The 14818-nt window shown below is 36.5% G+C and overlaps 1 protein-coding gene across 1 annotated transcript; it reads left to right on the plus strand.

Moving 5' to 3' along the window:
* Positions 1-4027: 4027 nt before the first annotated feature.
* Or2d3 (olfactory receptor family 2 subfamily D member 3) lies at positions 4028-5000 on the plus strand. Its single transcript, XM_070035390.1, has one exon. It carries the CDS (start codon positions 4068-4070, stop codon positions 4998-5000), a length of 933 nt encoding a protein of 310 aa, XP_069891491.1. The 5' UTR covers positions 4028-4067.
* Positions 5001-14818: the final 9818 nt, after the last annotated feature.

The raw sequence follows: 14818 nt of genomic DNA on the forward strand, positions 1-14818 counted from the left end.
CAAATAAAAGAGTATTAGAAAAGTAACTACTGATGGACTTTTTAGGTTTATGGGACATGTCCTCATAAATGGTGCTCAGTGGACAATTAGAGAGAAAGAGAGAGAGAAACTAAAGTAGAACTTTACTTTGTTATATCAATGTCACACATATACCACACATAACAATGTCTTTCTCTCCCAACACACACACACACACACAAACACACACACACACACACACACACACACACACAAGTACTACGGTATAATAAGCCACACATAAAAGTATATCATGAAAACTTTTTTAAAGATAAAAAAAAAACATGACTTTAAACAGTACGGTCCTTTCAAATAGCAACACAAATATCCAAGGCTTAAGGGTAAAGACTGACTGACTTGCCTAGATTGAACTATAACACATTTTCTCAAACATAAAAAATTATAAAACATATGACCTAATAATAAAACATTTTAAATGCCACATTGAAAGGTAAAAAATACTCACCTTGTTGTTTACAGATTCGTAAAAATAAAGCATTTGAAAATATCAAGTTCAGTAAAGGTGGAAATAAATAGGAACTTCCATGCAAAACCAAGGAAATTTTTGTAGAGAGCAGTTGATAATATTCAGAGATATTTAAAATGGGTTATGTTTTTCTCTAAAGATATATAACCTAAAATTTATCTTAGAACCAATGAATTAGCTTCATGCAAGTTATTCCTCAAATATAACTTACGCAGTCATAAAAATACAGGATAGAAATGCTTGCTGTGTCAATTTTAATGTCTGAAGGTTCCACATTAACAGGAAGAGTGAACTAAATAATATCACATATACCAGGGGACACAATCAATTTATCTTAGTGAATTAGATTTGTATGTACTGTTAAACCAAACTCAGAACTACACATAAAATCAAATCTAAGGCACAAAACAAGTAAAATAATAATACTCAAATAAATAGCATGCATTAATATCCAAGGCTGACACTAAATTGATACTGACATCAGAGAATTTCTTTAAATCACTTGTCGTTATTCTATCACTCCATTATTATATTTCTTTGTTATTTTTCAAATGATGTGACTTTTTCACTTAGATATAAAATTTATTTTGATTTTGATATTTTCCTTAGCAATATAGAATTATAGAAACAAAAACTGAGGCTAGATGACTTTGTGAAGCCCTGAGAAAATATCTGCATGATGTCATTTTTTTTCTTGAGACACTGTCAGATAATGCCCATGCTAGCCTCAAACTCATAATCCTCCCTCCTCTACCTCCTGAGTACTAAGACTATAGGCATGTGCTATCATGGGCAGCTTCTGTTGATATCTCTTTTTTTCTATTGTGTATGGCTTGAAAGAGAGTGATGAATATGATTTGGGAAACTTCGTCTGTGATTTCAAATATTACGTAAAGGAACATGACAGCACATGACATAGAATGGTAATAAAGTGCATCACACTCTGTTCTCATACACATCAGGCATGATTTCCCACATGACTAAGCCTTGGTCAGTATCCAGCTGGCTCACTATCTACTCTGAACTCCAGGGAAGGCACTGCTTACATAACTCCCAGGACCTCACCTTCAAATATTTTCTCAAAGGAATGTACTTGGTTCAGAAGGGAGACCTTGGAGAATTGGAGCTGGTGCTTTCAGTTAAGGAAAGCAGAAAGGATGAAGCCAGACTGAAAGGATGGCTAGTGCTGACGGGGTTAGGATGAATGGCTCATGAGCCAACCCATGAATGATGCTGTCCTTCAAGTGTGGTACTACGGAGTACGGCGATTTCTGCCTCCTGTTTAACCCATGCTTCCTTCACTCATGACTCCCACAGCTGTGGTCCTTCCTGTGCCTGCCTTGAGGTAAGAGGGGGAAGCTGGTGGTAGGTAGAAAAGATTATGAAGTATTGGCCTAAGGATAGTTTACCATCTCTGTGACTAGAAGATGGTCAAGGGCAGACATTACAGCTGAATCATGTTTATTCAGAGCAAATTTGATCATACACATGGTATATAATAATTTGTAATAAGCATCCAACATGTTTCTTGAACTGATTGACATGAGCCAAAGTATCAGGAGAGACAGAGCAGGGATTTCAAGTCAGAGAGGAACGTTACTTGGTAGATGACCGAGATTCTCACTGACTCTGGATTGTATTAGAAGGCAGAAACCCTAAGTCCCTGATTGTTGTATGCATGTATGTATGAATGAATGTATGTGTGTATTCATTTATTTATATAGTATTGCTTTGCTGGTTTACATTAGGTATACAGAATAGAATTTCATTGTTACCTTTCCACAGATGTTTAAAATATATTCCAGTTAATCACACCTTCTCATTCTTTCTCCCTCTGCCTTTAAAAATTATATTCTCCATGTAAATGTGAGGAGTCAACACATTGAAATTAGCTATTTAAATGTAAGAGGTGTAAAGATATAATTTTTCTCAAGGCCTTGGTCCTCTTCTATTAATCTAGTAATTCTTTGTAAGAAGTTATTTATGATAAGTAATTCTTGAAATGCAGAGTTTCTCAGTAACCTTGTGATTTAACAAGAAATGTGTCTTCTGGTGATTGTTTTGAATGATTATATTATATACTATGTTTTGAGAAACATTGTTAAGAAATAACCTAAGATATCAAATGATTTAGAATTAAAACCCACAAACAATTCCTAATGGGAAACATTGAACAATTATAAGATTTATTCAGGGGAAAAATCTAAAATATATGAAAAAAATGTGGTAAAATCTAAAAGAAATGAAAAAAATTATAGTAACTTATATTATTAAAGTACTAAGTGTATGTATATTATACTAATACAGGTGTCAATGTATCAAAGAAGTTATATACAAAACTCAAAATCAAACTTAAGAATGTAACTGGAATAAATGACATAGCTGCCATCTAAACCAATAGAGGAAATGTATGTTTGAAAAACTGTTAGCTTGAAGTTTGGTCATATACTCCTCTAATCCTAATCTTCAAAAGACTGAGGCAAGAGGATTGAGAGGTAAAGGTTATCCTATATAAAATAGTGTGTTCACAGGCAGAATAAGCTGAGAGTCCCTGTCTCAGAAATGACAAAGGGGACATTATGTTGAAAAGGAACTACACAACTTGAGGATGGGGATGGGAGGGGAAAATGGAGAGAGTGAGGGAAGAGATAACCTGTCCAAAAAGAAATGTACTCATTACCTGACCTATGTAACTGTAACACCTCTATAATCACCTTTATAATAACAATTAAAATAACTTGAGAATATAAATGAAAAAAGTTGCTGAGATATCTCATCAGAAATAAAACGCTCTCCTGCCTATCCTTTTTCTCTCCAAAATCCAAATAAATTAGATATCTTAGTGTAAAACAAAACAAACAACAAATTTGTTTTCCAAAAACAATATTAGCCAGGCGCCGGTAGCTCATGCCTATAGTCCTAGCTACTCAGGAGGCTGAGATCTGAGGATTGTGGTTCAAAGCCAGCTCAGGAAAGTCCATGAGACTCTTATCTCCAATAAAATACCAGAAAACAGGAAGTGGCACTGTAGCTCAAGTGGTAGAGTGTTCGCCTTGAGCTTCAGCTGATGTGCAGCACCCAGGCCCAGAGTTCAAGCCCCCTGGATGTCAAAAAAATACTAACATTTCCAGGGGGAAATATTGGCAAATATTTTTGTAGTCTTTGAGTGAAGAATGAGCCATTGTGTTGAGGTTAATATGTTTAATTATATAATAATATAAAAATGAATGGTTAAAGGATGCATACATGTAAGATATAAGCAACAAAGAGAAAAGTTATTTACAATGCCCAAAGACTTTTTAAAGTTACGAATGAAAGAACTCCATGGAAAGATGGAAAAAAATGAAAATGCAAAAGCAGAGGGTTTACAGTTATATAAGTCAGGCAGAGTACATTTCCATTTGGACAATGTCAGCAATAGAAAAGAAATAGAATAGGTAAAATAGTATCAAATTAGATATTGGTTTTAATATTAGTGCCTTCTATTGTCTATTCTGTCATAAATCAAACCAATCCTGTTCTTTTTGTTTGTGACAATAAGGTAAATAAAGCATAAGTCTCAATGGAAAACGAAAACCAAACCTCTGTAGATGAGTTTATCTTCCTGGGTCTTTCAGAGGATGAACAGACCCAGATCCTGCTGTTCATTTTTTTCCTCATCATTTATCTGATGACCATCCTTGGAAACCTGCTCATCATCATTCTCATCTTTGTGGACTCTCAGCTGCACACCCCCATGTACTTTTTCCTTAGAAACCTCTCCTTTGCAGATCTCTGTTTCTCTACTAGCATTGTCCCTCAAGTGTTGATTCACTTCCTGGTAAAGAAGAAAACCATTTCCTTTTGGGGTTGCATGACACAGATAATCGTCTTCCTTCTGGTTGGCTGTACGGAGTGTGCACTGCTGGCGGTGATGTCCTATGACCGCTATGTAGCTGTCTGCAAGCCCCTGCACTACTCCACCATCATGACACAACAGCTGTGTCTCCAGTTGGCCATAGGGTCCTGGGCCAGTGGGGCCCTGGTGTCTCTGGTAGATACCAGCTTTACTTTCCATCTTCCTTATAGGGGAGACAACAAAATCAATCACTACTTCTGTGAGCTTCCTGTCCTCCTGAAGCTGGCCTCAGCAGACACTTACAGCACAGAGATGGCCATCTTTGCCATGGGGGTGGTAATCCTGCTAGCTCCTGTCTCCCTCATCCTGGTCTCCTACTGGAACATCATCTCCACAGTGATCCACATGCAGTCCGGGGAGGGGAAGTTTAAGGCATTTTCAACCTGTAGCTCCCATCTCATCGTTGTTGTCCTCTTCTATGGGTCTGGAATATTTACTTACATGAGGCCTAACTCCAAGACCACAAAGGAGCGAGATAAGATGATATCTGTGTCCTACGCAGTGGTGACTCCAATGTTGAACCCCATCATTTACAGTCTGAGGAACAAGGATGTGAAGGGGGCTCTGAGGAAACTTGCTAGAAGAAAGTCCTCTTAACTCAGTGATCTATGAGTCTGACTTTTAAAGCTATGATCATGAATTCTTCTCCATTTATACCTTGGAATAAATCCTGACTAAAATTACCAAGATATTTGAGACAATTTTTATTTTGTTGGTTGTGGGGCCTGAAATCTGGGCCTGGGCACTGCCCCTCAGCTCTTCAGTTCAAGGCTACTGCTCTACCACTTGAGCAACAGAGCCACTTCCAGAGAGAGAGAGAGAGAGAGAGAGAGAGAGAGAGAGAGAGAGAGAGAGAGAGAGAGAGAGAGAGAGATGATAGATAGATAGATAGATAGATAGATAGATAGATAGATAGATAGATAGATAGATAGATAGATAGATAGATTGATAGATTGATAGATTGACAGATGATGAGAAGCAAGGGAGGGAGAAGAAGAATGGACGGGTAGATGACAACATTTAGCTAAACAGTACTTAAGCCATTTGATCAAAGTTAAGCCAATGATAATGAGTCACATTGATAGCTGGTACCTGAGATGTGATACAATGCAAATGGCACTCAGTCCAATCTTGAGAAAAACATCAAGCACATCCCAACAGGGAAAGATGCTACAAAATACTTGACCACAGCTCATCAAAACTATTAAGGTTATGTGTTCCCCCGTGGTATAACTATTGTTTTCACTTTAGTTGATGTCGGTGCCCTGCATCAACATTTTTCTAATTTGAGGAGGAGAAGGGAAATTATATAATGCTGAAATAAGGATACAGGTTTACCCATTGTGACAATGAGAAGTACAAGACACTATATTGAAAAAGAACTTTACTACTTGGTTGGGAGGAGGAGTTGGGGAGGTAAGGGATGTTAGGGGCTTAACAAAGGAGGAGGTAACAACACTCAATAGGAAATGTACAGATTACCTTATATAACTGTCACCCCTCTGCACACTTTTTACAATTAAAAACACTAAAAAAAACCTATTAAGATTATCAAAAACCAAGGAAAGACTTGTGAAACTGTCACAGCCTAGAGGAGCCTAAAGACATATGACAACTAAACATAACACCGTATCCTGGGTAGGATCCTAGCGCAAGTAAAAGACAAAAGGCAAAAAAACCCCAACAAACAATAAAACATACTAAAATAATCCAAATAAGGTATTATGAGCCATAAGTAATAAGATTACCTGTTAATTATAGCAAATATAGCATTATAATACAAGATATCAACAATAGGGAAATTGATTCTGGGAAACTCTCTTTACTATCTTCCTCAAATTTTTATATCTAATAGTACTCTAGCAATACTCTGCTTTTAATGAAAAAATGCTGTCTGCTAGTCTTGCTGGTTTTCATGTTACTAGGTCTAAAGCCTACATTGTGTATACCTAAATTCAAAGGACTGAGAAAAAGTTATTTGTTGTTTCTCAGTTGCAAAAGAGACCAAAAGAGAGAGAGAGAGAAGAAAATACTGGGTATTCACCCATTTAGAATGTGCACAATGATGTGATCATGATTAAATGAGATGAAATCTCTAATTTGTTTATGATAGTATGAACACAAGTTGTCAAAAAAATCCAATTTCCACTTTGTTTTACCTTAATCAACTCCAGGGCAAGATTTAATGTTCCTGATGGAGTTTCCCCCTACTTACTAATTTGAGTTCTTTCTTTTTTCCTCTTACACCTGAATATATTCACATATCAATCAGTAATCATGTTGTAATGATTTATAGCACACTTTTCTTCTTTTTCGTACCCAAAGATTCCAGACTCTATCTCAGGCTGATTTTTTTTCCTTTGTAGGAAAGTTTTTCTGTTCCTTTGTTAATGGTGTTCAGGTCCCAGTTTCTAGGATCAATTTTCCCTTAGTTCCTCCCCTTCTCTCCATTTCCCCTTCCCTCCCCTTCCCCTCCTCCCACATTCTCATTTACACCCAGCTGGCACAGACTGCACAAATGTAGCCCTTCATTCTAAGCACCAGGAGACTATATACCTCAAGTGCTGGATTAACAACATTTCTTGGATGTTACCAAATATCTCAGGTCCACCAAACTAAAATGGAACTCCCATGGGCTAGATCCTCCAGGCAAAACCGAACAAGACTCAATGAACTCAGATTCTTTAATAAGAAAAATAACCTATCTTAAAGGAGTGTGGAAAGCAACAACTAACTCTAGATAGTCCCTTGACAGTCCTAACACAGCAGCCCAAGCTATAGTTCTGTCACAGCAGTCTCAATTGAGAATGAACTTCCACAACAGCAAACATACCATCACAACAGAATGTTTATGTTAAGCCACCAGTCAGCTTGCTTCCTGCTTAGCTCTAATTCACTACTCCCCAAGCTGTTGCCCATGATCCTCTCTTGCTACCTTGTATTATCTATTGTTGATACATCCCAAAGTTAAAAACTCTTCTGAAAAATCCTCTGTATCTTTTTCATGTTTGTGTTATTTAGGAAACACATTATAACTTTTCATTTTGCAAATGATCTTTTAAATAAAGGAGATAAAAATAATTCAATCATGTAATTCAATTGTGTTGGTTCAACCAAACACTTCTATCCCTCTAGAATTTAAACCAATTGGGAATAATCATAAAATTGTATTGAGCTTTTCCAGAAAAGAAAGAAAATCTATCCAATTGAATGCCCTAATCAAAGGTTGGTCTAAGATTTCTTTATCTATCAAAAGTATCTCAGCATAGTGTTTACAATGCACCAAAATAAATGTAAAATGATTACTAACAAAAACACTCATATCCAAAGAGTTAAGATAGTCTTAGAAAACAAATGTGTAAATACCTTATTTCATGTAAAATAAGAGATCATGTGCCTTTATCAATCAGTACATTATGTTTTTTTAAATAGCTGTATGTCTAATAACCACCATCATTTTTTTCAAAATAATTATGAACTTCATGTGATATGAAAATACCTCTGGTGTCTATCCTTGACAAAGGCTTTCATTCTGCTAATACTGGTATGGATTGGTTATCTGTATTTAAACTAGAAGGAAATGTCAGACCAGGTAAAGAAAGTAGAAGTTCAGAAGTAGCATTTCAAGTCCAAATTGAATTCTGGGTTAAGACCTGCTGCGCTGGCCTGGGGGTGTGAATTAGTGCTTAAAAACTTCTATTGAGCAGATATGAGGCTGCTGGAATTTAATACAAAAAAATGCTGGGCTAAAGAAATTTTTCTTTTAAAAATTAGAATAATTGTACTCTCACATTGTCTTAACATCTGGACAGGTCTGTGAGTCCAAATGACAAGATTTCAACTCATTGTTGGTCCAAAGACTAGGGTTGGAGTGTGGCATTACACATAGAGGTTCACTACAAGTGGAGGTCCATTACACTTCTATATAACTTTACTCTGTAGGTTGAAACTCAAGCAAAGGACATGTCACTTTTATGACCAAAGTCCAATTTATAACTTTTCACCTTCTGCTGGTTTGCCATGGAGTCCCCTCTGTTTCCTCACCCCATGGTTTTCTACAGTATCTTTCCCTCTTCCTCATTGTAGCATGAACACATAGACTTACTCACAAATACCTAATCTGTCTTAGATGAACAAATGTGCTTACAGCATTATGTACTTACCTCTAGAATACCTCTTAATAAATTTCATTGAACATATTTGTCATTCTCTGTGACAATAAGATGTCCAAGGGCAGGCACCGTTACTGAATCATCTTTATTCACAGAAAATATGATCTATCAAACATGGTACAAATTCATGTCCAGAGCATGTTTCTTGAGCTGATTTAGCTGGAGTCAAAGTATCAGGAGACAGAGAAGTCATTGTAAGTCAGGGATGAATGTGACATGGAAGACAGGGGCTTTCTATGACCCTAGAATACATTAGCAGGCAGCACTTCTAACTTCTCCCATCATCTTTACAAAAGCTATTCTCCTATAGCATATGTGGAGAAGAAAATGTTCTCCCAGGTGACTGTGAACTTGTTTCCAGAGTCAAGAAGCTCCTGTTAGAAAATCATTTTTATGGTTAATTTTTTTGCCATTTTGTTTTCCTTATTCACTATTTAACAGGAACTTGTGAGTTCCTTTCTCTAAATGAATTTCACTAACACATGCTAGTGGATATGGAACAGGATTGAAAGGGCCACAGAAACTTGGACTGTCTATTCTGATTTATGTTTTAGGAAGAGACTGAATAGGTTTTTTAAATTTCTCTTCTGAATTCAACATCCTTCTTGCTTACAATCATCTAATCTATATCCCCTGTGCACACTGTCTTCCAAACCTAGCTCATCAGAGTCATAAGAGCCATACACATTCCCAGTACCCAAACTGACTCCAAGGAAATTCTGTTTCTATCCCTGTGAAAAGGAGACCAGGATTCTTCACAGGAAAGGTTATGGATATACTGGGTTGAGGAGGCAGCATACTGCATCTCATGCCTTCTGTTCTCTTCCTTTACAAATCTTAATGCAATATTCTCATCTGGACAGGTAAAAAGACTAAACTAGTATATCAAAGCCAATGATTCTAGTTCACACTTAAGGGGACCAGCGCTGCAGAAGCACTGACTACCTCTTGGGCAAAGCAGAGACAGTAGGTATCACGTCCTAAAGGCAGAGAGCTCAGATCTTGGAAATCAAGACCACTGACAAGATCAAGAGGGAAATCACCACATCTCCCGTGTCCTTTTGGTCTTTAGGATATACCATGCAATAGCAGTCCCACTTAAACAAGGTGAAGAATGGATAGAGAAGCAAGGAGCAGTCTCTGGAGCTGAAGTACTCAGGAGAATTCTGCATCATTAGTGGGAGCTCTGGCTGTTTTCTCTCTGAAGGCTCCCAGATGGTTAGAAGGAAGACAGAAAATAGCATAGCATATAGTTAGCATTCCCATCTTGCTTAGAGGCCCTCACAAGTTCTTAGATGTCTTCTTAGGAAAATATTTTATTATCAGAATTAAGTATTTTGTTTCTGGAGGAAAAGAAAATACTACTTGAAATTTAGGGTTGCCAGCAGCTGGATACTAACGAAAACCTTCTTGAATTGATAACAGCAATGGTTTTACATCCTCACAAGTGTACTAAACATCACTGAATTAGGCACTTTACAACAATTACAATGTTAATTTTTTAGTATACATTTTTATTGGTTACAGTTACATGAGTAAGGTTATGAGTACATTTCCCATCCAGCATTGTTACCTCCTTCTTTGTTTTTCCCCTGCCATCCCTTCCCTCCCTACCACCCCACCTCCTCCTTTCCCCCACAGGTTGTAAAGTTCGTTTTCAACATTGTGTCTGGTACATCTCATACAGTGTTAATTTTAGACATTCTTGTTATTTTTCCTAGCATACATTATTTTCACAGAATGGTTTCATTACTACAGTTTTGCATGTGTACAATGTATCCCACTTGATCTTATTCCTTTATCACTCTTCCTTAATTACCTCCTCCTTTTTTAAAACAACTTCAACAGTTTTCATAGTTCTATTTTCATACATGGAGCAAACTACTTCCACCATATTAATCTTCCTTCATCCTCTTTGTTAATCCAGCTCCTCCCACTCTTATCACTCCCATCCTCCAAAAAATTGAGCCTGTTTTACTTTGCTTGCTTGCTTCCTTCCTTCCTTCCATCTTCCTTTTCTTTCTCTCACTTTCTTTTTCTCTATTTCTCTTTCTCTTTCCTTCTTTCTTTCTCTCTTCTTTCTCTCTTCTTTCTTCCTTCCTTTCTTTCTTTCTTTCTTGCTTGCTTGCTTGCTTGCTTGCTTGCTTGCTTCTTTCCTTTTTTTTTTTTTTGTGCCAGTTCTGGGGTTTGAACTCAGGGCTTGGTCACTGTCCCTAAGCTTCTTTTGCTCAAGAGAAGTGCTCTACATTTGAACCACAGTTCCAACTGTTTGTTTGGGGTTTTTTTTTGGTAATTTATTGGAGATAAGCGCTGACTTTGACCTTTGATCCTCAGACCTCAGCCTCATGAGTAGCTAGGATTACAGGAGTGAGTCACTGGTGCCTGGCCTGTCATTCATTTTTTAAGTATATATTAATTGTGCAAAGATGTACCGCAAATCTTATATTTTCTTACCATAAATAAAAATAATTAACAGAAACAGAAGAAAAATATAAAATAATGAGTACTAGGGGACTAAACTTATTTACTAAAATACAAGGGACAAGATTATTCTCAAGAGGATTTTTAGTTTTTTCAGATAATACAATATAAACCTATTTCCTTTTTGCAAATTATGTTTTTCTCTTAGGAAAATATATCTAAGAAGGAGAACAGCGATTGCTTGCATCTTAAAATGATTCCTAGAAGAAACCCAAATGCAAATAAAATAGTATTAGAAAAGTAACTACTGATGGACTTTTTAGGTTTATGGGACATGTCCTCATGAATGGTGCTCAGTGGACAATTAGAGAGAGAGAGAGAGAAACTAAAGTAGAACTTTATTATATCAATGTCACACATATATCACACATATCAATGTCTTTCTCTCTCAACACACACACACACACACACACACACACACACACACACACACACACACAAGTACTAGGTATAATAAGCCACACATGAAAGAATATCATGAAAACTTTTTTAAAGATAAAAAAACATGACTTTAAACAGTAAGGTCCTTTCAAATAGCAACACAAATATCTAAGGCTTAAGGGTAAAGACTGACTGACATGCCTACATTGAACTATAACACATTTTCTCAAACATAACAAATTATAAGACATATGACCTAATAATAAAACATTTTAAATGCCAAATGGAAAGGTAAAAAATACTCAACTTGTTGTTTACAGATTCGTAAAAATAAAGCATTTGAAAATATCAAGTTCAGTAAAGGTGGAAATAAATAGGAACTTCCATGCAATTTTGGTGAGAGGGAAAACCAAGTAACTTTTTGTAGAGAGCAGTTGATAATATTCAGAGATATTTAAAATTGGTTATGTTTTTCTCTAAGGATATATTACCTAAAATTTATCTTTGAACCAATGAATTACCTTCAGGCAAGTTATTCCTCAAATATAACTTACAGTCATAAAAATACAGGATAAAAATGCTTGCTGTGACAATTTTAATGTCTGAAGGTTCCACATTAACAGGAAAGGTGAACTAAATCATATCACATATAGCATGGGACACAATCAATTTATTTTAATGAATTAGATTTATATGTACTGTTAAAACAAACTCAAACTACACATAAAATAAAATCCAAGGCACAAAACAAATTAAATAATAATACTCAAATAAATAGCATGCATTAATATCCAGGGCTGACACTAAATTGACACTAACATCAGAGAATTTCTTTAAATCACTTGTCGTTATTCTATCACTCCATATTTATTTTTCTTTGTTACTTTTCAAATGATGTGACTTTTTCACTTAGATATAAAATTTATTTTTATTTTAATTTTTTTCATTAGCATCATACAGTTATAGAAACAAAAACTGAGGCTAGATGACTTTGTGAAGCCCTGAGAAAATATCTGCATGATGTCATTTTTTTTCTTGAGACACTGTCAGATAATGCCCATGCTAGCCTCAAACTCGTAATCCTCCCTCCTCTACCTCCTGAGTACTAAGACTATAGGCATGTGCTACCATAGGCAGCTCCTGTTGATATTATTTTTTTCTATTGTGTAAGGCTTGAGTGATGAATATGATGTGGGAACCTTCGTCTGTGATTTCAAATATTACGTAAAGGAACATGACAGCACATGACATAGAATGGTAATAAAGTGCATCACACTCTGTTCTCATACACATCAGGCATGATTTCCCAGATGACTAAGCCTTGGTCAGTATCCAGCTGGCTCACTATCTACTCTGAACTCCAGGGAAGGCACTGCTTACATAACTCCCAGGACCTCACCTTCAAATATTTTCTCAAAGGAATGTACTTGGTTCAGAAGGGAGACCTTGGAGAATTGGAGCTGGTGTTTTCAGTTAAGGAAAGCAGAAAGGATGAAGCCAGACTGAAAGGATGGCTAGTCCTGTTGGGGTTAGGATGAATGGCTCATGAATGATGCTGTCCTTCAAGTATGGTACTAAGAGTACGGCGATTTCTGCCTCCTGTTTAACACATGCTTCCTTCACTCATGACTCCCACAGCTGTGGTCCTTCCTGTGCCTGCCTTGAGGTAAGAGGGGGAAGCTGGTGGTAGGTAGAAAAGATTATGAAGTATTGGCCAGGGGATCCGTGTGACTAGAAGATGGTCAAGGGCAGACATTACAGCTGAATCATGTTTATTCAGAGCAAATTTGATCATACACATGGTATATAATAATCTGTAATAAGCATCCAACATGTTTCTTGAACTGATTGACATGAGCCAAAGTATCAGGGGAGACAGCAGGGAGTTCAAGTCAGAGATGAACATTACTTGGTAGATGACAGAGACTCTCACTGACTCTGGATTGTATTAGAAGGCAGAAACCCTAAGTCCCTGATTGTTGTATGCATGTATGTATGAATGAATGTATGTGTGTATTCATTTATTTATATAGTATTGTTTTGCTGGTTGACATTAGGTATACAGATTAGGATTTCATGGTTACATTTCCACAGATGTTTAAAATATATTCCAATTAATCACACCCTCTCATTCATTCTCCCTCTGCCTTTAAAAATTATATTCTCCATGTAAATTTGAGGAGTCAACACATTGAAATTAGCTATTTAAATGTAAGTGGTGTAAAGATATAATTTTTCTCAAGTCCTTGATCCTCTTCTATTAATCTAGTAATTCTTTGTAAGAAGTTGTTTATGATAAGTAATTCTTGAAATGCAGGGTTTCTCAGTAACCTTCTGCTTTAACAAGAAATTTATCTTCTGGTGATTGTTTTGAATGATTATATTATGTTTCATATTTTGAGAAACATCATTCAGAAATAATCTAAGATATCAAATGATTTAGAATTAAAACCCACAAACAATTCCTAATGGAAAACATTGAACAATTATAAGATTTATTCAGGGGAAAAAAATCTAAAATATATAAAAAAATGTGGTGGGTAGAAGGTTGGGGAGATTTGACTTACCCAATACTAACATATATTATATTATTAAAGTACTAAATGTATGTATATTATACTAATACAGGTGTCAATGTCTCAATGAAGTTATATACAAAATTCAAAATCAAACTTAAGAATGTAAGTGGAGGGGCTGGGAAGGTGGCTCAGTGGTAGAGTGCTTGCCTTGCATACACATGATTCCTCAGCACCACATGAGCAAAAAGAAAAAAGCCGGAAGTGGCGCTGTGGCTCAAGTGGTAGAGGGCTAGCCTTGAGCTGGAGAGCTGAGGGACAGCGCCCAGACCCAGAGTTTAAGCCCCACAATCGTACCCCCCCCCCAAAAAAGAATGTGACTGGAATAAATGACATAGCTGCCATCTAAACCAATAGAGGAATCGTATGTTTGAAAAACTGTTAGCTTCCAGGTTGGTGGTATACATCTGTAATCCTAATCCTCAAAAGAACTGAGGCAAGAGGATTGAGAGGTAAAGGTTATCCTATTTAAAATAGTGTGTTCACAGGCAGAGTAAGCTGAGAGTCCCTGTCTCAGAAATGACAAAGGGGACATTATGTTGAAAAGGAACTACACAACTTGAGGATGGGGATGGGAGGGGAAAATGGAGAGAGTGAGGGAAGAGATGACCTGTCCAAAAAGAAATGTATTCATTACCTGACCTATGTAACTATAACCCCTCCATAATCACCTTTATAATAACAATTAAAATAACTTTAGAATATAAATGAAAAAAGTTGCTAAGATATCTGATCAGAAACAAAACACTCTCGAAAAAGGAAGTAAGCGCAGGTACGGTGAGTGTCTGGCTGGTCTGCCCTGAAA

Source organism: Dipodomys merriami, unplaced genomic scaffold (assembly GCF_024711535.1).
Source record: "Dipodomys merriami isolate MVZ:Mamm:240054 unplaced genomic scaffold, mDipMer1.0.p SCAF_25, whole genome shotgun sequence".
Lineage (NCBI taxonomy): Eukaryota > Metazoa > Chordata > Mammalia > Rodentia > Heteromyidae > Dipodomys > Dipodomys merriami.